The sequence below is a fragment of the Schistocerca gregaria genome, chromosome X, assembly GCF_023897955.1.
Source record: "Schistocerca gregaria isolate iqSchGreg1 chromosome X, iqSchGreg1.2, whole genome shotgun sequence".
Lineage (NCBI taxonomy): Eukaryota > Metazoa > Arthropoda > Insecta > Orthoptera > Acrididae > Schistocerca > Schistocerca gregaria.
The window spans coordinates 358089058-358111536 of NC_064931.1; the positions used below are offsets into that span (position 1 = coordinate 358089058).

At 41.3% G+C, this 22479-nt stretch overlaps 1 protein-coding gene across 5 annotated transcripts in view; it reads right to left on the bottom strand.

The window, feature by feature from the left end:
* The window catches only part of LOC126298991 (adenosine receptor A1-like), a 176288-nt gene that overhangs the window by 78038 nt on the left and 75771 nt on the right, over positions 1 to 22479 (bottom strand). For all 5 annotated transcript variants that reach the window (XM_049990618.1, XM_049990614.1, XM_049990617.1 and 2 more), the window contains exon 2: positions 1878 to 2311. In XM_049990618.1, coding sequence (XP_049846575.1) covers positions 1878 to 2311 — 434 coding nt within the window. The remainder of the gene's footprint in view (positions 1 to 1877; positions 2312 to 22479) is intronic.

The following is a 22479-nucleotide window of genomic DNA, read 5'->3' on the forward strand; positions in this document are numbered from 1 at the left end:
AATTTTCGTCTCCCTTCACTACCTGAATAATTTCTTTTATCTCATCATACATTTCATCAATTTCTTCATCATCTGCAGAGCTAGTTGACATATAAACTTGTACTACTGTAGTAGGCATGGGCTTTGTGTCTATCTTGGCCACAATAATGCGTTCACTATGCTGTTTGTAGTAGCTTACCCGCAGTCCTATTTTTTAATTCATTATTAAATTTACTCCTGCATTACCCCTATTTGATTTTGTATTTATAACCCTGTATTCACCTGACCAAAAGTCTTGTTCCTCCTGGCACCGAACGTCACTAATTCCCACTATATCTAACTTTAACCTATAGATTTCCCTTTTTAAATTTTCTAACCTACCTGCCTGATTAAGGGATCTGACATTCCACGCTCCGATCCGTAGAACGCCAGTTTTCTTTCTCGTGATAACGACGCTCTCCTGAGTAATTCAACCCCGGAGATCCGAATGGGGGACTATTTTACCTCCGGAATATTTTACCCAAGAGGACGCCATCATCATTTCATCATACAGTAAAGCTGCATGTCCTCGGGAAAAAATACGGCTGTAGTTTCCCCTTGCTTTCAGCTGTTCGCAGTACCAGCACAGCAAGGCCGTTTTGGTTAATGTTGCAAGGCCAGATCAGTCAATCATCCAGACTGTTGCCCCTGCAACTACTGAAAAGGCTGCTGCCCCTCTTCAGGAACCACGTGTTTGTCTGGCCTCTCAACAGATACCCCTCCGTTGTGGTTGCACCTACGGTGCGACCATCTGTATCGCTGAGGCACGCAAGCCTCCCCGCCAACGGCAAGGTCCATGGTTCATTAAAGACAACGCGTTGAGCGCTGATGAAGCATCTCCAGGTTATCTATGAGGATATCAAAATAAGCAAAAAGTTAGGTACTGTCCTGGCTTCACAGTTCTAAATGTGAATAAGGAGCTGTTACTAATCCCAAAGTTTTCCTTTTACAACGTATAAAAACCAAAAATGTCTCTGTGCTACACTGAAAGACGCGTCTATCAGATGAACAGGCGGAGACCTATTCCATTTACAGCATCTTAGAAAGCATAAAACGGCTCTGCGCTATACAGAAGCGCAAGTCGAATAGGACGGAGGCGCTTATACCTAGTCAAAAATAACTAATAAATCGTGTAACCTTGGCTGATTTACTAGAAGATTTGGAAATCCTTAAACATATGTGTACGGTCGACGAATTATTGCTGAATTATCAGCTCGCTGGTAGGAACCAAGGCTATTAAGACCCAGTGATGCCAGTTTTTAAAGCTTCTACATTAATTTCGTTATGCTCATTTAATGGGTTACGTTTCGGTTTTACCCTTTTTCTCATCAACCCTTCTCCATGCCTCTGAATGATTTATTCCTAGACAACATGTTTTTAAAGTCTGGTCGGGACCTGGTGTTTTAATAATTTTTTTATCCATAGTCATCGGGGTGACGTCCACGTTTGATGGTTATCTTACAGTTTTATTTAGTTACGGCTGATGTCACTTTTTATCTACTTGGACTAATTTTAAAGTTCGTTAGGGGAAATTTTGGTATGATTAATAGTAATCGCTTACTTTCATTATAGCTAATCGACCATTGTTAGATATATTTTTGTAAGCATTAAATATGCTGACTGTTACAGAACTACTTTGAGCCCCACCTATGTGCAACCTCAGCAAGCCTCATTCCGCTGTATTGCGAAACGTGTTGTTATTAAAAAATTAATTGCAATCAAGATGGTTTTGAATTCTGATTTTCTGCATACGGTTCCTGTACTCTTAAGCGGTCATGAAGATTTGACTGAACAGTGTTGATAACAGGTAAACAAAAATCACCCAGTGAGTGCGTCGGTCTCTACAGTTTTACACGTACCTGACGTTCATGATTTCCTTGTAGCGGAGTGCGTGCACAACTGCGATGTAGCGGTCGACAGCTATGGCCACGAGGCTGTAGGCCGAGGTCATGTGGGCGCTGCTGACGACCACGAAGCGTAACACGCACGTGTACTTGTAGCCACCGAGCCCCACCCGCGAGGCGCACACGTAGCGGTAGGACAGGTAGAAGACGGTGGCAGCGCCGACGAACGCGTCCGCTGCCGCGAGGTTGGCGGCGAAGCGCGCCGACAGGGAGACGCCGGCGAGGCGGCGGCGCTGGCGCACGATGGCCGCCACGATGGACGCGTTCGTCGCCAGCATCAGCAGCAGCATGACGCCGTCCACGGCCGCGTGGACCGCCAGCAGCGGCAGCCCCCCGGGCACGGCGGGCAGGCCCTCGTGCAGGCACGACTGGTCCATGCCAGCTACGTCCTGGCCAGACAACAATACTGCACGTATAGCGACCATCAAACGACGTAATGAAAATTTTTACTGGGGTGGGATTTCAACCCGAATCTTCAGCTTGCTGTAATCAGTAGCTTTAAACATTAATCTTTCTAAGCACGCCCCCAGATTTCATACAAACCTAATCATTACAAAACGAAATATATCCCTTTAATACTGTAGGTCTACAACCATGGTGGAGTTTTTTCAAATAAAACCGTCTAGATCACTTACTGAATTTTGTTATTTTTATTGTGACAGCGCACACTGATACCACCCAACGAGCGTCAAAGCCGGCAATGGAAATGCCAGTTTCCGTCAGTCACACATAGCGGTCGTGCGGGACTTGTAGAACACAATCGTGTGCGCCCACTGAGCCACACCTCCCGTGGTTCTGGGCTACGAGAGTCCTACGCTGCGGCAATATACACTCCTGGAAATTGAAATAAGAACACCGTGAATTCATTGTCCCAGGAAGGGGAAACTTTATTGACACATTCCTCGGGTCATATACATCACATGATTACACTGACAGAACCACAGGCACATAGACACAGGCAACAGAGAATGCACAATGTCGGCACTAGTACAGTGTATATCCACCTTTCGCAGCAATGCAGGCTGCTATTCTCCCATGGAGACGATCGTAGAGATGCTGGATGTAGTCCTGTGGAACGGCTTGCCATGCCATTTCCACCTGGCGCCTCAGTTGGACCAGCGTTCGTGCAGGACGTGCAGACCACGTGAGACGACGCTTCATCCAGTCCCAAACATGCTCAATGGGGGACAGATCCGGAGATCTTGCTGGCCAGGGTAGTTGACTTACACCTTCTAGAGCACGTTGGGTGGCACGGAATACATGCGGACGTGCATTGTCCTGTTGGAACAGCAAGTTCCCTTGCCGGTCTAGGAATGGTAGAACGATGGGTTCGATGACGGTTTGGATGTACCATGCACTATTCAGTGTCCCCTCGACGATCACCAGAGGTGTACGGCCAGTGTAGGAGATCGCTCCCCACACCATGATGCCGGGTGTTGGCCCTGTGTGCCTCGGTCGTATGCAGTCCTGATTGTGGCGCTCACCTGCACGGCGCCAAACAGGCATACGACCATCATTGACACCAAGGCAGAAGCGACTCTCATCGCTGAAGACGACACGTCTCCATTCGTCCCTCCATTCACGCCTGTCGCGACACCACTGGAGGCGGGCCGCACGATGTTAGGGCGTGAGCGGAAGACGGCTTAACGGTGTGCGGGACCGTAGCCCAGCTTCATGGAGACGGTTGCGAATGGTCCTCGCCGATACCCCAGGAGCAACAGTGTCCCTAATTTGCTGGGAAGTGGCGGTGCGGTCCCCTACGGCACTGCGTAGGATCCTACGGTCTTGGCTTGCATCCGTGCGTCGCTGCGGTCCGGTCCCAGGTCGACGGGCACGTGCACCTTCCGCCAACCACTGGCGACAACATCGATGTACTGTGGAGACCTCACGCCCCACGTGTTGAGCAATTCGGCGGTACGTCCACCCGGCCTCCCGCATGCCCGCTATACGCCCTCGCTCCAAGTCCGTCAACTGCACATACGTTTCACGTCCACGCTGTCGCGGCATGCTACCAGTGTTAAAGACTGCGATGGAGCTCCGTATGCCACGGCAAACTGGCTGACACTGACGGCGGCGGTGCACAAATGCTGCGCAGCTAGCGCCATTCGACGGCCAACACCGCGGTTCCTGGTGTGTCCGCTGTGCCGTGCGTGTGATCATTGCTTGTACAGCCCTGTCGCAGTGTCCGGAGCAAGTATGGTGGGTCTGACACACCGGTGTCAATGTGTTCTTTTTTCCATTTCCAGGTGTGTAGAATGGTTGGTAGCATCCACTCAGCAAACACAACACGCACGTCTAACCTTTTCGCTATGTGATGCTATGCAGACGTCGTCTAATCGCGGCTCTAGCAGCATATTTTGTCCTATAGTTCAGTGGACCTCTTCCTCGTTGACATTGAGAACTGGACTCTGTATCTTGCTGTTCTGTTTTTAATGAGAAATGTATGTAAATCTCCTGTTTACTATGTTAAAACGTTCGCTAATCATTACTGCTTCTGTCCAGTTTTCCTACGACGACAGTTGGCTCACCACTCTGTAGCCCACATTTCCTTACAGTTGGGTATGAAGCTGTACACAACATTTACAACGTCTTGGTTGCTGCTATCATCAGATCAAAACATAGAAGTCATAACACAAAGTTCAGTGTCAGCTGCAACAAAACCAATGTCTAACCAGGCGTAATTTTAATTGCCGCTAACACCGTAATTTGTTTACGAGTTATAAGTCTTTTTCTTGTGACAGCAGTAGCCCAAACGTCGTAATAAGACTAAAGTAAGTACGAAAAGCGATCCACACGGCTTTATTCGGAAATAAGCGATCAACGTTGCCACTGGAGTTTCTCCCATAACTTTCAAATATTAATACCTTGAACTTTTCCTGAGTACATAGAAATACTAACAAGGGGTACCGAATGTGGTAGAAGGAAGTGGTAATCCTGCCATGGAGCTACAACCAACAGTGATTACACTGCGCCGCGGTTTGTGGCGTCATGTCACGGACTGCGCGGCCCCTCCCGCCGGAGGTTCGAGTCCTCCCTCGGGCATGGGTGTGTGTCTTGTTCTTAGCATAACTTATCTGTTTGGTCCCTTAGGGATTCACACAGATATGAACATTTGATGACATTGCATGTTTGGCATTTATGAACTGTGTTCACTGATAACATTTCATGATTTTATCCTGGATAAAATTCAGCGAATTTAATTCAGTGGCAGTGTAAGTAACGGTCTTCCGCCAAATCAGTTTCCCAGTGGTACTATTCTCAAACACCCTGTCAGAGACGGTATGGTTGTAGTGTCTCGAACAAATAGCTACGAAAGTTTGAGTCTGGCTGAAAGACGTACACAGAACATATACTGGTTCCGTAGGGTAACGGCATATAGCTTTAAACGAAGAGAGAGAGAGAGAGAGAGAGAGAGAGAGAGAGAGAGAGAGAGAGAGAGAGAGAGAGACAGAGAGAGAGAGAGAGAGAGAGAGAGAATAAAGCAGTAAAAGTGTAGGAATCTGAATGATGAGAAACACTGATGTTACAGTCATGACAAACCTGGATCGTTAACATTTTATTTACGAACAGTTATCAATGGAGATCAGAAGTAGCATTACGTCAAAGGTAAAAATGAATCTGCAAAAGGGATGTTAAGCACAACAATCAAAACACAATCAAGTGATTGAGAAACAATAAAGTTTGTGTCCTTTTTCGATTAAGCTAAAAATCACAGAAAAATTTTAGTTGTTTTATATGTAACTCAAAGAAGAGTTTATTAAGCATTAACTTCTTAACTGATTTAATTTAACCAATTTGGAAACCCAGATTACGTAAAGATTATAATTTGTCACGACACTCCGATTTTCACCATTTCTGAAATTTTTTCTCTGGTTTCACATCACGTCAAATCATCTTCGATTCATTTTAATTAATTGATTTATTTGGCATGATCAGAAAAGTGCGTACAGACTCTCCTTTACATTAGACCAGGCTTCTACACACATAACACTGTTTACAATGATCAAGCAAAAAGATTATGACCACTGCCCACCGCGACGTTGGATGCCGTTGGTGGCGTTGTGGATACATGAGGCAGTAACAAAAGTATGTATGTGCAGCAGACAGCACAGATACCGGCTGCAAATGGAGAAATCGATTGAGATAAGTGACATTGGAGAAGTGCAGATTATTATTAGGCAAAGCTTGTGAACAAGTATCTTGAAAACGGTGAAGTTAGTCGAATATTTACGTGCTGTTGTGAGCATCCACGGAAAGAGGTGGAAGGACAACGAAAATACTACTGGGTGCTAAATAGTTGGACGTTCACGACTCTTCAAAGAACGTGAGGTTCGGAGGCTTATCTGCTTTGTAAGGAAGTGTATATGGTGATCTGTGACATCTCTGCTGAAAGAGCACAATGCCAGTGCACGCACAAGTGTTTCGCAGCACACGGTTCATCGTACATTGTTGAACATAGCGCTCCGCAGCAGACCACAACTACGCGTTTACATGTTGACCCAACGACGTCGTCAATTGTGACTACAGTAGGCACGCGACCATCGACATTCAACCGCTAATCAATGGAAATGTGTCTGTGAATCACATTTTTGCTACTCTAAGTCGGTAGTCAGCTCCACATCCGCCGTCATCGAGGTGAATGGTAGCTTGAAACGTGCAGAGTCCCATGGACGCAGGCTGGTCGGAGAGGCAGTATGCAGTGGGAGACATTCTCCTGCGCTTGCATGGGACCTGAGGTAGTACTCCAAGACACGCTGACAGTTGCCAACCACCTGCGTCCCTCGATGTTTGATGTTTCCCCCGATGGCAATGTCATCTTTCACAATTAATGAAACCTTCCGGACATCTTTCAACAGTATAACTGTCCGTGTCTCGGAGCCACAACCGTGCTACAGCGGTTTGAAGATCATTTTCGTGACTCATGTTAATGTCTTGGAAACGAAACTCACCTAATGTAATTCCTATGAACCCATCTGAGCCGCTGTCGGGCACCATCACCACTTACGCAAATCAGCGGCCCGTTATTTACTCGTTACATGACCTGTGCATAGACTAATTCAACATATCTGCCAGAACCTACTAACAAACTGTCGGATCCTTGATGCGCAGAATCAGTGGTGTATTTCGTTCGAAAGATAGAGAAAATAGGTGGCCAAAACTTTTTGGCTCATCAGTGTGCATCCCACTTAGGTACGGAACTATAATAATTTTAATATAATGAAATATAGTGAATGGTAGTAATAGAATAAAAAATGATTTGAAACAAAATGTGACCGTATGTTACGCCATTAGGAACAAATTAACTGTTTAACTAGAAAACATAACCAGTCTGGCCTCAGTTTTAGAGAGAAAAAAGAACACATGTCAGATATAAGTCTCAGAAATCACCTCTGGGCCCTAATTCTGACAGTACGCAGTTACGACCTTTTCAAATTACAGCTGTTAAACATGATCGCGAATCGTCTGTCACTCGCTCCTCCCCATTGCAGCCGCCTAGTGCCCGATCGCGAAGTACGGTACGGTGGAGTGAGTAAGAGGTTTCTGAATTACCGTTTTCACATTGCTAACATGCTTTGATCATTGTGTCAATGTGTGTTGTGCCACCAGAGATCTGCTTGTTTTGAACATTTTTATGTTGAGATTCATAAACGCAGTGTAAATCAACGAAACGAATGAGTCAGTCGATAAAGAAGTAGCGTAAGCTCATTTAATTATTAACATCGCTCTTTGGATGTTAAAGATGATAGTGTTCAAGTGAAGTACATTGCAGGAGATGTGCTATTCTTCAACGTGCTGTCCATGATTAAGCAACAAATAGACAATCATCAATTTCGCTTCATGTTAATTCTTCATTTTCTTATGTTTATTCATTTTGATTTTCAGGTGATATACAATGGCACAATATCAGTAGTAGAATACTGTTTGAATAATATTGAAGATATGTTCAAATTGTTCATTTGATTCTAAGCACTATTGGACTTAACATCTGAGGTCATCAGTCCCACAGACTTAAAACTACTTAAACCTAACTAACCTAAGGACATCACACACATCCATGTCCGAGGCAGGATTCGAACCAGCGACCGTAGCAGCAGAGCGGTTCCGAACTGAAGCGCCTAGCACCTCTCGGTTACAGCGGCTTGCCTGAACATATGTGAGCGTGAGGTTGATATTTTATGTATTCATATTACACACTATTTTTCACGTTGATTAACATGTGTTGCCGAACTTGATTTTAGCACTTGCTTGAAGGATCAATGCACCTCCCACCTTCTTTTCGCTCAGCTTCGTCACCCCAGGAATAGGAGGGCTCTGGTTATCATTCCACTACACTCTTCGAGCTCGGGCATTAGTTAGTTACAGTGCGGCAGAGTAAGTGAGAAACAACTGGTTCGCGCGAGAATTTAAAAGCTGTACTTTCTAAAGATCATAAATTGCTTACTATCAAAACTGTGGCCCAGATTTTCTCTTGGGATCGGCTGTTGTGGCTGATATATTGGAAGTGTGCTATTTTCTCCTTAGAACATGAAACTAAGTTTGTGAATGTGCTATGTAAGAGCAAATAGCTATAGTGCTAGTGATACTACTACTTTTAAAGGTAATGGTAATAATACTGATAGTAGGAGATATCAACTGTGTTTGGGAGTACGACAGTGAGATCGTAGGACAGAGCGAGTTCTCACGGAGAGAAATTCAGATGTACTGCAAATTACGAATGTCTGGTTGGAAAAAAGGGTACTTAGTTCTAATGTGGTAAGATAGACATAGTTCTTTCAGCATATATGTCATTAGCCGCCTTTTGAAGCTGGATATGTGGTTCCTGGATAAAGTAAGCAATATCATACCGTACCACAACTTAGAGCCGACAAAAATTACCTTGGGAAGGTGGCTAAGTGACGGAGTGGAACGGAAAGTATTTCGCTCTGACGGGGACAAGTGTTTCTGGTGTGTTGTTCAAGTAAGACCATTTAGTTCCAGAAAATTTATGAGGGACTGTACACGTTGATAAGACGGTAATGCAAGCGGAGTTTATAGAAATATCTGAAGTTCTATGCATGTATCGAGGATAGCTATGCCTAATATACTGAAATACGATCACAGAAACGATCACTAAAGGTAGCTTCACGGAGAATTCAAATGTAGCCAAAGTCTCACAGACAAACAAAAATCAAACTAAGCAGAAATTAGCATTAGGAAAGTCATACATGAAGAGTTCAACGAATTCGGAAGTAAAATTCTGTCTACCGAACTGACAGAAAATCCAAAGTTTTTGGCAAATGGTTGAAATGGCTCTGAGCACTATGGGACTTAACATCTGTGGTCATCAGTCCCCTAGAACTTAGAACTACTTAAACGTAACTAACCTAAGGACAACACACACATCCATGCCCGAGCCAGGATTCGAACCTGCGACCGTTGAGGCGAACTGCAAATGTGGACGGCATAATTTGCAAGCAGTTGTTGTCACCTGATCCACAATGGAGGAACCCCAGCTTCCAGTAGGAGGCTGTTCACTGGGCTCGTTCGGAAAACCCTGTTGCAAGTCGAACTCCCCACGGTCCAGTACCTGCTATGCTGAGAGCGATGCTAAACAATACACTAGGCTCTCATATTGGAGACGGGACTCTACGAGGGCTTTGTACAGCTGCAACAGTGTAGGACGATCTGCACCCCAGTCAGTGTGACTCGGGCACCGTGGAATGTTAAGAAGCTACCAGCACACTTCCTTAAGCTGAATCCAAGTTAAGTGGCCATCAAAGTCCACTCCTAAAAAGCGATAAGTCTCCACTAAATTATGCAGTTGGCCATCGAGAGAAAGTTCTGGATGCGGAAGGACGATACGATGGCGACAGAAGTGCATGACCCAGGTCTAGGTGGTTGAAAACTCAAAGCCATGGGTGAGGGCCTATGACTGCGCCCTTCGTATGGCTCCCTGCAATCGACGTTCAGCTACTCCAATAGAAGAGGAGCAGAAAGAAACACAAAAATCATCACCATACAACCAGGGGGATAAAGAGAACACCACAGCTGCTACGATACCATTAATGATTACTAAAAGAGTGGGGCAGTCAGTACAGAGCCCTTGGAACGAGGGTTGTTTCGAAAAAGAAAGTCTCTAGTTTGCTACATCTGCGCTGCATGTGGAAGGCAGTGGACAGATGCTCTACTGAACCGTCCAATTTCTATTACGAATCGAGTTATACCACGTAATGAAACTAGTGTCGCAATTTGTGATGTCTGAGGAGTCTGATTTCTGGAGGAATCAGGTTCTGATCCCTGTCCTTCCAATGAAATATATGATTTCCCTAAATCACTAAAGGCAATCACCACGGCGAATCCTTTGGGAAGGTCATGGTCAGTTACATATCGTTTGTCAAGTTCGTGCTTGTGTTCCTAATTTTTGATGGGACATTTACCATCCCTCTTCCTAAATAAATTTTAAAAAAAGCTACTGTCATTTAAGTAAATGTCCTGTGAAACTAATAAAGTGGGAAGAGCCCGTTCTACGTTGTCACAGTTGTCGTAGCAGAGCCCAGATAGCTTCATATTGAAGAACGGGTCCATGTGGAAATTAAAGGCATTCAGTCGTTTGTCAATATGATTAGTGTCTGTTGACCTCGAGGTCTACCAAAGAAACACCTACATTATCACACAAACGTTTGCTTCAGTATCATAGAATAATAAACCCCAGTTCGTTTGGAACAGATTACAACACCATTCTCGTTACATTCCCATTTTCGCAGTACAGTATCTAACGCTCTTTAACACTCTGACGTGTAGGGTGTTACCTGGGGCAGAATACTGCTAAAGGCTTCTACTACCGTATGAGTTCCGTTATGGGATTAAATATTGTTGAGTGCGTCTTGTAATGCTACTTGAATTACGCAACCACTACGGCACCTTACCTGAACCTCTCGATACAAGTAATATTCTACTCTATTTCTGTTAAAAAATTTCTGAGACAATATTCAGATTTGATTTCATTTATGATACATCGATATGTTTAAATTGCAATGATATTATTCTTATGTGTATTCTTTCTTTTGTCACTGTGATCTTTGACGTACTTGTAACTCTGATTTTTGAGCACGTAAGCGATTATTAGTTGGTTAGTTGTTAACTTGTTAGAGAGTCGGACCTGGAGAAGGTCAAGTCTTGGACATCATGCTGGAAAGAAGCGTATTGTAGTCCGCTTATAAAATGTGAACTTTAACAGTAACTGTGAGGAAGATGTTTTCAAGTATGTTTTGTATTGTGAAGTGATGTTTTGTGTTTACGTGGTATTGCTATAAAAGAAATCAAATATTGATATGGGATTCTTGTGACAGGGCTTTACCTCCCTCCACCAGCGCGGTTGGCCACCAGTGGATGGTTGTTGGCGCATGTGGGCGTGCTGCAATGGGTCTCATCATCGAATGCCACTCTTGGTTGTTGGGATTTATCTGGGGGAACGGGCAGACGAGTCTATTCGCCTAATATCCTCTCGTTCCAGAAGCTCCTCCACCTGCTCAAATCGATGTGTCTGCACATTGTCATTAATAAAAATGAAGTCAGGACCAAATAAATCCTGAAAAGACACACATGGGGAGGAAGTTCAGTGTCCCAATAACCTTGATCGGTGAGTGTGCCATGTTCAAAGATTTTAAGGTCAGTACCGCCATACAACATTATGCCTCCCCTTAGCACATCCGGTGAATCACGAAATCGATAAAGTTCGACAATGCCCCTGGATGCGTTACCTGTTCCTGCCTCTCGCCGTATGGGGAATGTATTACATAACTGTATTAGAAGATTTAGGAAAGAAAGAAAAGAAAACCTTGAGATAAATATGATTTTCAATAAAAAAGGCAGAAAGAAATACTGTTTTGAGACCAAGTAAGTAAAGACATTGAAATTCTACCATAAAATAACAGACGTGATCAGGAAAGGACGTGGTACATTCTTAGGATATACAGAGAGAACTAAGGAAGACAGATTAATAAGGAAGATCCACATAACCTTCCAAAACAGGAAATCAGACAAAGAAAATAGGTTGGCAGGCATTGCAGAAATGGACTCAAAATAAACACAGACTGCACTGTAGACCTTGCTCAACTGAGATAGATTCAGACTGAAAGTCAAGTAACCTGAAAGTTGTAAATAGGATGAAACAAACTGAAAAACATCTGGCCTCTAATGGCTAGAGCGGAGGAAAAGAGCTTATTCTGAGAAAATGAAAGTTTTAGAAAGGTATGAAGGAAAAGACAAATAGTGTTGATGTCGTTCTTAGTTATCAAGAAACATGATTTAACAAAAAGTTTTTAAAGAAATATAACGTTACCCAATGAAGTTCTATACAATGCCTTAAGTACTAAGGGATGTGATCGACAGGCAATATGTACAAAATTCATTGTGTACTGTAATTTAATGACAGGAGTAACATTTCCTTCAGCCTTGGCACATGCTAGAACTGGTTCCCACGCACTCCCGTATCCGCTCGACCCCTCACTCGAATGACGCCGGGCTCTCTCAGCCTTAGTGGGGTACGCCCTCTATTTAGTATTGTTGCATCATCACTCTGTTCGAGTGTTATTTCCTAAGATTCCTTAGAAGTAATGGTTTAGTATGCTTCTTTGTGGAACTGCAACGGTGGTTATTTTGCAGAAACTTACTTGTTGCACTGAGGTTTTAAGATGGGCTTCAACAAATTACTGAGCGATGAAAGAGGCACGTCCCATGAATGCGGTATGTGCAAAAATGTCGACACTAGAAAACATATTTTTGTGCACGAAATGGAAACTTTGTGCTAACCTTTGTTCACGGGAGTGTGACAATTATCGACCGAGAAAGTTCTAAGACTAGAAAACTAACAGTAGTAATAACATTGACAAACTAAAGTATACCTTCAATAAAAACAGAGAAGCATGATAATGCACTAAACGACTTATCAGTGACCAATAGGTATCATTATATGCCGGTTTATCGCACACTGAGCGTGACCATTAGGAAATCATACGAGAATCTCGATACATTGCAACATTGGAAAGTAGTAGACATAACGTCTCCAAAAGGAATACCAGCCATGGCAGGATACGTGATGACAAGTGCCCGTGATTGTTTATGAAATATCAAGTGCATTAACTGAAAATGACGGAACAACCTTTGTGCAGTAGCTCATGGAACGATTACGGCGACATTATGAGGATGGAACATGAGGAGAATGTCTCCGCTGACGAATATGCTTAGCTAGCAGTATCGGAAGGAAGTGGATTCAAATCCCAGTGCCACCTTTTAGAATTACGTTTCAAGACTAATGCCGGTATGGTGCCTCTGAAAAAGACACGACCGACTTCCTTCCCCATCCTTGTCCTAGTTGACCTTGAGCTTCGTATCTTATCAACTCTTCAGCGACGGGACGTTAGTCACTGATCTTTTTCGTTTCCTACAATAGTGGTGCTACACTGACGCAATTAAACCATCACCCAAAAACAGGGCGTAAAAAAAACTATATTATGTGTGTTATTAGATTTGCTTACATTTAGTTACTCCAGTGCTAAGTAGCATACTGGGCAATAAGTTTAAGTGTAGTGAAGATACTTCGCAAAAGTTCGTTTCTTTCGTCACAAGGTATTCCTGTATTATGTCTCCATCCGTTGGTTTCCATAACTGTGATGGGTCGGGATGTCTTCCATCTGTCATGAGTATAACATCCCCTCAAACTCCAGTCTCCTTTTAGCAACTATTTTATGCAGGCTGCGTGGACTGCTTCTTCTCAGCACATCATCGTTTGAAACGTAGTGGCGATAGATGATCTTCAAAATTCACCCTAAGCAAAGTTAGTGAAAAACACTGAGCTAATGTGACGATTCTGCTATTGCTTCCCGGTCTCAAACGCAAGTATGGCCATTGGTAGAATAGTAGTGGAGTTAAGCTGAGGCTTTGTCGACGAACTTATAGAATCTAAGTGTCATATCGATTGCATTCGTTGTAAGATTGCAGAAACTTTCCCAGTTTGGCTGGTGATGTCTAAACATACGTCCCTGTTATTATAGGTAAGGATGCCGAGGTTGCAAACTGTCAACATCTTGCAGTGCCTTCTGCTGCAGTACAATCTGAGTAGATAAATATCCACTTTTTGTGCTAACTGTTTTTGTTTTATCACTATTTCTGTTATCCCTACAGGGCTGGTCATTTCATCCCTCTTTGTGTTAGTGGATTTTTTAACCAGAAGAATGATGTCATCAGCAAAATCCAGATTCGTAAGATAAGACTGCTCATTCAGATGTATGCCCTTGGAGTGGTCGATGGTTTTTCTGATTATAAACTCTACGACTAATATGAGAAGGAGTGGTGACAGAATGCGTTCCTTGCTGATGCCTGTTAGAATATTAAAGAAAGCGGTGTTCACCTTTCGTGTTCTCATATAGAAACCTGCATGTAGATACGGGTCCTGAAAAATTAAGTCAGATGCTCAAGAATTCCATATAGGATTACAATATGTCCATAGTGATTCTCGGTGTATAGTGTCAAACGGTTTTAAATAAAGAAAATCAATGAAGTTTAGGTGCAGTGGACAGTTAAATTCCATTCATTGTTCTATTACGTTTCGCAGAATATTTGTTCTGGAAAGTATCTCCCAATTCAAATACCCAGCAGGTAGTCAACAAACTGCTGCGTCTTCCATTCTTTTTACAAGGAAATACTTTGCCCAACACCGAAAGATTAATGATACCACACCAGTTTGTACATTCGCTTAGATTTCCTTTCTTGGGTTATTTAACAATGATGTAATGTCTCCAGTCTTCTGGAAACTCCCGTATTTGACAGCAGGAATTGCACAGTTCAGTAAGTTAGTGACTTAAGTCCGGACCTCCATATTCAGAATTCCAGCTGATATTTCTTCCAAACAATCTGATTCTTTATTTTTGTAGGAGTTAGGATTGCTGCTCACCTCTCTGCTTGTGTCATATCACCTATTTTTGCCATTAACTCTTGCATTTTGCTCCTTTTCGAAGTTGTAAGGTTTCTTCGAAATACTCAAACCATCGGGCACCTTTTTTATCTTTTCTGATCAGAAGTTTGCCATTTTTATCCTTAATGGAATCGTTTGAAAAAGTATGGGCTTCAGTAAGTTGTCGAAAAATACGGTATAATGTCCTTTTATAATTTCGAGAGACATCGTAATGCACCATTCTATCCTTTCGTTCAAACCACTGTTTTTTGTCAGCTCTACAACTGCGTTTGCCTGGGCGGTCTATCCCGGCATATTTTTGTTTAGCTCTTTGAAGCTCTTCATCATCTTTTGCTTGTTCAAGTTGTTGTTTTACGATCTTTGTTTTATCTCTCAGGTGCCAGATTCGGTTTTCAATCCATCCCCCTTTCCCCGTTCCACTTTGTCATCCAATTGTCTCTTCAACATGTGTACACACAGAATCCTAGAATTAAAATCATTGCCTTTCGACTACATCAGGTAGATCGTGAGGTCACTAAAATCGATTTTTAAGACAAATTAAGAACTAATTTTTTAGTTCATTTCTTTTAGCTCCGTCACATCAAACGATAGTTTGGGTTATTGGTGTTGCTGTGAATTAAACATCACTTTCAAATCCGCTCGAGCCAAGAAGTGGTATTATCCAACATCCACAGAGCGAGACCTCCATGTGTAACAGAAAGGTGACTTCCATCGACTATTTACACAATTGTATTCATTTAATTTAGAGCATTCAGGTCGACGCCAGGTTTTCTTCTGTATCATCATATGTTTCTAAACTTTAATTTAATAAATTCTTATTCCTCTAATTGTTGTATCATTAGCACCCCTGTGGCTAACCTTCCTACTTCACCACACTTCATGTTCTGTCATCCAGATAACAGTTGGAGCCTCAACCCCGGCCCCTAAAGTTGGTAGGCACGTTTGGTTGGTATGGGTGCCGTTAGGAATTTGCTGTAACTAGCAGATTAGATTTTTCAAGAAGTGAAAAGTAACTGTCAATTTATGTATGATATGAACTGTGTCATTCTGTGAAACAGGGGGGTACTTTCGATTACCTTCAGAACTGTCTCTAGTTCGACAGGTAATCCAGGTAAGGTGCTATGCACATGACTCAACTAAAGCGACCTACTTGTACGCAAATCCTTTGATCTTTTCGGAACAGGGAGTCACATTACTGATTAAGTTTCTCTTAATGGATACCATATCCGTTATCAATCCCAAACATATCGCACTGAAGCATCACATCAACAGTACCTCTTCTGTAACCTATTACACGTTCACACAAGGCGTATAGTTGTGTTTTGTCTCACTGCCAGTTAAATAAAATTTATTGCGTAAATTTTATTGTTTACAATGAGCTATTGAAAGTTTTGCTGTGTTAAATTAGTTTTTGTTGTAAGTGGCAAAGTTAGACCAAGTAAACTTTCTTTACAAAATTTAATCAGCACTATAAATGTGATATCAATTTAGTGTATCATTAAGAGGCGCCGTTTTCTCATCGTTACTTCCATTTAAGCTCTACACTAGCGGTGTTATATATTGCTTTGTCTTAAATTTACTCCAATTACTACAGCACATGTTCCTTAACGAGATTAGTAAAGACGATCCATCTTGCACTACATCTATTCTGGTACTTCGACTTTCTCACATAATTATGTTTCCCCTGTTTCATATAAAAGACTTTTCTTGCCTGTCCAAGTTTTTGAACTCTTCCTTCAGCGCCATTTTTATTTCATATTATTCTTCTAGCTCGCCCAGATATGAGTTTTCCATCATTAAAATAACATTTTCGTATAGTTCCATGCTCTACCCATGTATTTTCTGATATTGCTTTGACTTTTCATAATCAATATTGGACATCAAAACGTATTCATTGTTCAGTCCTTCTAATACCGAATAATTTTGCTCCAGTGAGCAATGAGTGCCTTTGGTGCTCTAGTGAGATCACTAGAACCTGTTTCTTATTAAGGAAAGTTTTAATAAGTGTTAAATACAATCACGTTTCGTATATTTTTCCACGTTATAAAACTTGATGGTGTTGGCACGAACATAAATGAAAATGTAAAATTATTTTAATATTTTCAGTAAAATGTACAAACGATTCTGATGAAACTATAAACGTTTTTGATTAAATTCCGAAGTGTCAAGTACGAAACATTACTCTTAAGTCAAGGAAATCCCGAGTAGTTTTCACACATAGAACGTCCACATTTAGAACATTTATCGGTGTATTTCCTATCTACAAAACTTTCATAATAGGGGCAGTGTTCTCCTTGTTCGTCATTTGTATTACTAAAAGTACTGAGGAACTGATATTGTTTAGTTTCTTTCATTAGGATTGTTCATCTCTTGTAGTTAATCAGCCTTTCGTAATATGCAGATTTATTATAATGCATTCATTGCACTAATATCAATCGTTTTCTGAAATAATTTCATCGGTCACCTTCTTCTTGTATTGTACGTTCCAACCTGCTTGTACACCATATCTACTCCTGACCTTATTTCATTATTTTCTAGAATCATTATTGTCTTGGATTTTTCACGATCTTCCAAAACTACACCTGTGCCCATTTTTGGACGATAAGAAACAACTCTTGGAGCCCAAACATGGGTGAATATTTGACGTGACCTTTAGAGTGATTGAACGCTTCTAGTAGTTCTGCTTTACCTCTTCTAACTGTCCCTGAAATACCTCTTCTAACTGTCCCTGAAAGTGGGACATAGTTTTCCAAAATGATTCTCGCCAAATTAAGGCTTATGAAAAAGTTGTCACCTCTTTCACTTTTTCCATTGTTTCTTAAGCCTTTCAACATGTCTAAAGCAATTCTCTTGCCTTAACCAATTTCACGTGATTCATTTTCTTGTCGACCATTGTAAACCTGCAGAAAGAAAGTAAAATGTTGGTCCATCACATACAACGCGAAATTTCAGCCCATATTTTCCTGGTTTTGAGGATATTTGTTACCGAAACAGACATCTACCACGAAGTATTACAAGCTGCCGATCAATTCTTACGTTGCTGCCAGGAACGTAAGTGTCTTGAAGTGTCTCGAAGTGCCTTTGCCTACATTTCAAATGTTTCTCTGACTGGAGTCAAATTGTCAGGAGCACGGTTGCCACGTCTCGCATGCGCATCGTCAAATCAAATGCATTTTGAAGTTTGGGTGAAATGATTTCAAGCCATTGCTTCACCAAAAATTGGTCTAACATCCTCTTTATTCCACAGATGTGTAATTGATTCACTGTGGGCCTTGTAAGAACCTGCTACGTTCTAGCAACGATAAAACACTTCAGTTCAGCGGCGTCTGAATTCCATCTACTGCCGTAAACAAGACTTCCCTCTGTGTTAATCCACTTTAGTATTTCATCAACTACGTTCTTCCAAGGAAACAACTGAAAACTGATGGTGCTTTTTACTGCATTTTTATTGGTCCTGGCTTTATTAGCGTTACGTAGCAACTTTCCTTTCATCCAGAATTTCTTCTCAACTGTGTGCCACACTTCCTTTGTTTTTTGATCTATATGAAATGGATAAAAATTATATATCGTGGCACCAGACGCTGTCGCATGTATATACTAACTTATAATACAACGCATTGTTGCCTATAAAACTAAGAAGTTTGTATCACTTCCTTTACTGGCTGGACGTTTACACTGCCCAAATCTTATTCCGAACCTCCGTCTTGTTCATGAATATTCTCTTCCAAGACGTCTGTTTCTCCCTCACTACATGAGATATCAGAATATACATCGCTGGTATCAGTACTTCGTTCTCCAAAGATAGGATTATCTAGCAGGAATATTTCCAGCGCCTCCTTTGTGAAAAGGTGATGAGTCATTATCAGCTAAATGCAGCAGACACAGAACTGATCTCCCAAACGTGGAACGAAATACTGACGGCGTATGAAGTCCTGAGAGCACTATTTCCAAGAATGTAACAAAGGAAATGCAGCAACAATTGTATATTGTAAAAACAGTATCAATGCATTATAAAACTCCAAGAAAGAAATGGAGTAGCATATGATCCCAGTGGTATTCAACGGTTCGGTCACGATTTTCTGCAAACTGTATGTATTCAAAAAGTTATGTTAATACAGTATTAAACTATTACCTGTTCCAGGAAAAGTCTGATTTTCCGAATATCTTAGGGATATAAAATAAGGTCAATTTTACAGAAGATTGTGCTCTGTGGTAACTAGAGGCAACACAGTAATAGGAGGTTTAACAAAGTGTCATTCATTACAGTCGTCTTTATTTGATCCAAATATAAATTTCATTTTTTATTACATCTTTCTCTCAGTAACCATTCAACAATATGCGCAGGAAGTGATAATCAGCCTTACTACCTTTATGGTAAATATAACACGATATTTCTTTTAATTTAGTTCATGTACACACACAAAATGGTTTATTTGATATTTTACATTAGTACCTGTTGAAAATATATTTATCATTATAGTGTCTAAAGTAGTAGATTTTACTTTTCACTTCAAAAGATTTACAGGTATTGTTTATAGTAATTTCTGATCAGTTTGTAACTGGTCTAATGCTATCTTACTTAAAATGTTCTCCAATCTTTTAATTATAGTGTACTCCTGTTATGTACGTGTCTCCCCATTTTCTAACTGACCTTCGCATCTCATTTGTTGAAGGTTAATGAGTCTAGTTTTCTTTGTGGACGCTTGTAACTCAACATCATGTTTTCTGTGGCCTACGACGGTCTCTTCTATTGACCTCCTCAGATTGTCTATTTGTTAACCACGGCAACGATGTATTGGTTACCCACGAGGTTTCTTATTGTAAATCTGGTGCCTATATTTTGCGCGTTTTTAACCGAGGTGTCACTCGGATTAAGATTGATACTCACAGTAAAGAATCTTAAAGCGAGACAGATTCTACATAAAATGTCATATGTTTATTTCTTTATTTGAGCATTTAATTCACTTGGTACGATTAGGGGTTTTTTAACCTCTCTTACATCTGATAATGTGTAGTTAGAGAGAGATAGCAGCATGATGCACGTAAAATTAACTGTGCATAATAATAATGATAACAATAATAATAGTAGTAGTAATAACGTTCCACTAATTAATATGTAGGGATATAGTAATGATAGTCCTATTAACATTGTGTTAAGTAATTTTTTCATAACATAACGTTACTTTCAAATGATGGCAATACAGTGGTAACAGAAATTCACGGCAGCAGCAACGAAAGCCTTGAGAAATGTAGAATAAGTTGAATGGTTTAGGAAAGAACGAGAAGTATTAGGATAAAGTTAACCGGTGAGATGGAAGAAAAAAACAGGAATACAATTGAACGAAGGATGCCGAGACGGTGCTAGCTATGATAAAAGAGATACTGATACGCTGCTGAACAGAAGAAAGAAAACAATCATATGCCGACAGGGAAATTACACAGGTGATAACAGATAAAGCTTTAATGACCTCTTGAACGTACCGTCGTTTTCAATCAAACTTAGGTTACTGGTTTCTTTGTTCGAGAGACGTATGACTGGAAAAGAGAAAGAGTCGGAAAAAAGATTTATTGTCATGAATAGGTACATGAAAACTTTTGAACGTATTAGAACTTGCATTGACTTTGTCAAACAGCTCAACACTAGTCGCATATCTGCTGTAAGTATACTTGGTTGTTCGTCTAGAGTTTTCGTTATGTGGCTATGTCGAACAACATCACACCAGTAAAGATTCGTCTGGACTAAAGACTGAGTTTGATTTTGCTGTATTTTACGAGAGAAACCTTTTCTAAATTTTTGATTCCTTGCATTCTGTTACAGTTTGATCTTCCCAGTTTTGATGCTCTTCGAAGACTTTTCCAAGATATCTTAACACTTTTTCGCAGTGTAGCTGTGTACCATAAAAGAATATTGGCGTCACTGCCAATTTTCAAATATTTTTAGTTTCTGAAGGATTATACGTACATCCCGAAGCCCTACACATGTAACAGAAGATTATTCCACTTACGAGAATTATCTCATTAGGAATCTCTCGACTTCTACACCAAAACACAAATGGCAGTAGTATATATTTTAGCATATAGCTGCTCTTCAGTAAACCCAACATAGCAAGAGACATTCTCTTGCTTAGGTATAACGCGAGATGAACACTGCGCCAGATGAGTGTCCGTTTGGTCGAAGCCAAAAGCCCTGCTGCCACTTCTCTCAGCAAGAGGACCTTTCGTCCGAGTAGCGTTACATTAGGCAGGGACCTTGAAGCTGTTTACTGCCTCCTCATACTGAATGAGCTAGGGAAACCAGACTGCAGGCTGACACAAATAACAGACTACTGTATCAGCAGCTACCGGAGACAAACTTTCTGGTCTACAATACGTTGTGGTGGCAATTCACGCACGTGCAACTGACTACCGGCGGCCTATGAACAATTTTGTGTTTTGTGGAGAACGAGCGTAGTCGAAAAGAAGCAGAAGCTTTTAAGAAAAATCTAGGAAGACAATATATTTCACATCGCGTCGCAGCAGAATGTGGAGGTCCTATTAAACTCTAACCGTAAATGAGAAAACGTGATGTTAAACTGTAGTCGCGATTACAGGTTTTCCTCCCCACCGAACACGGTCAAGGTGACCTCAAAAAAAAAAAAAAAAAAAAAAAAAAAAAAAAAAAAAAAAAAAAAAAAAAAAGAGAGAGCCAAAATTTCACTCTGCAGCGAAGTGTCATCCGCAACGGAACTTCTTCACAGATTAAATCGTTAGGCGGACCGATACTCAAACTAAACCTCTGTGTTTTACAGGTAAACGTTAAGCTTGAATTTTTAAGTCCAAGTCCAACAAAAAGATTCTATGTATCTGGATATTTAACACTCTACTGTGCAATAAGCAGCGTCCGTTTATGGAATTGCTATGTCAGTATGTCGTTGATGACTGCAAGCGGTAACAGACTTCATAAATATCTCACCAATACGAATAAACATAGAGTCACAATAAGAAACGAATATTAGGTTCCCGTTTCCCATCGACGAAGCGGTCAGTACAGACGTATTACAATCTCAGATTTTATAAGGACAGGAAAGGAAACTGGTTGTTTTCTTTTCTTGGTATTCGCCTTAGCGATCTGCGAAAATCAACGAAGACTTACATCTGGATATTCGTGGTTGATTTGACCTTGATCCTTCTGAAAGCAACACGCCGGCAGGTCACTGTAAAGATAACTCATGAATACCGATGAGATATTCAGTAATGAACGTCTAGACGACTGACAGAACGTATCAGTTCCGTTTTTGGAGGTTTTGTCAGTCTCTCAGTCTGTAGAGGCGTTACTTATCAGTAGCTATCCTGATTTTAATATAGATTTCGCTGGACCGCACCTGAATCCTCAGGATCCTAGGCTTTCTATTTTTGTGGTAGTTCATGGACAAGTACAGTTCCTTGGAATCAATACGGCTAAGTCGAAAATCAGTTTACTTACACAATTGCGGAAGGTGATGTGTTTTCAGTACTCCAGTGACCAAGGGACAAACGATATACTTTAGTGCACTACAAACGTCACTGTGCTTATCATAAGGATGCAGACGACTGACTTCGTTATAATACTTACGAATTGCCTTAGCT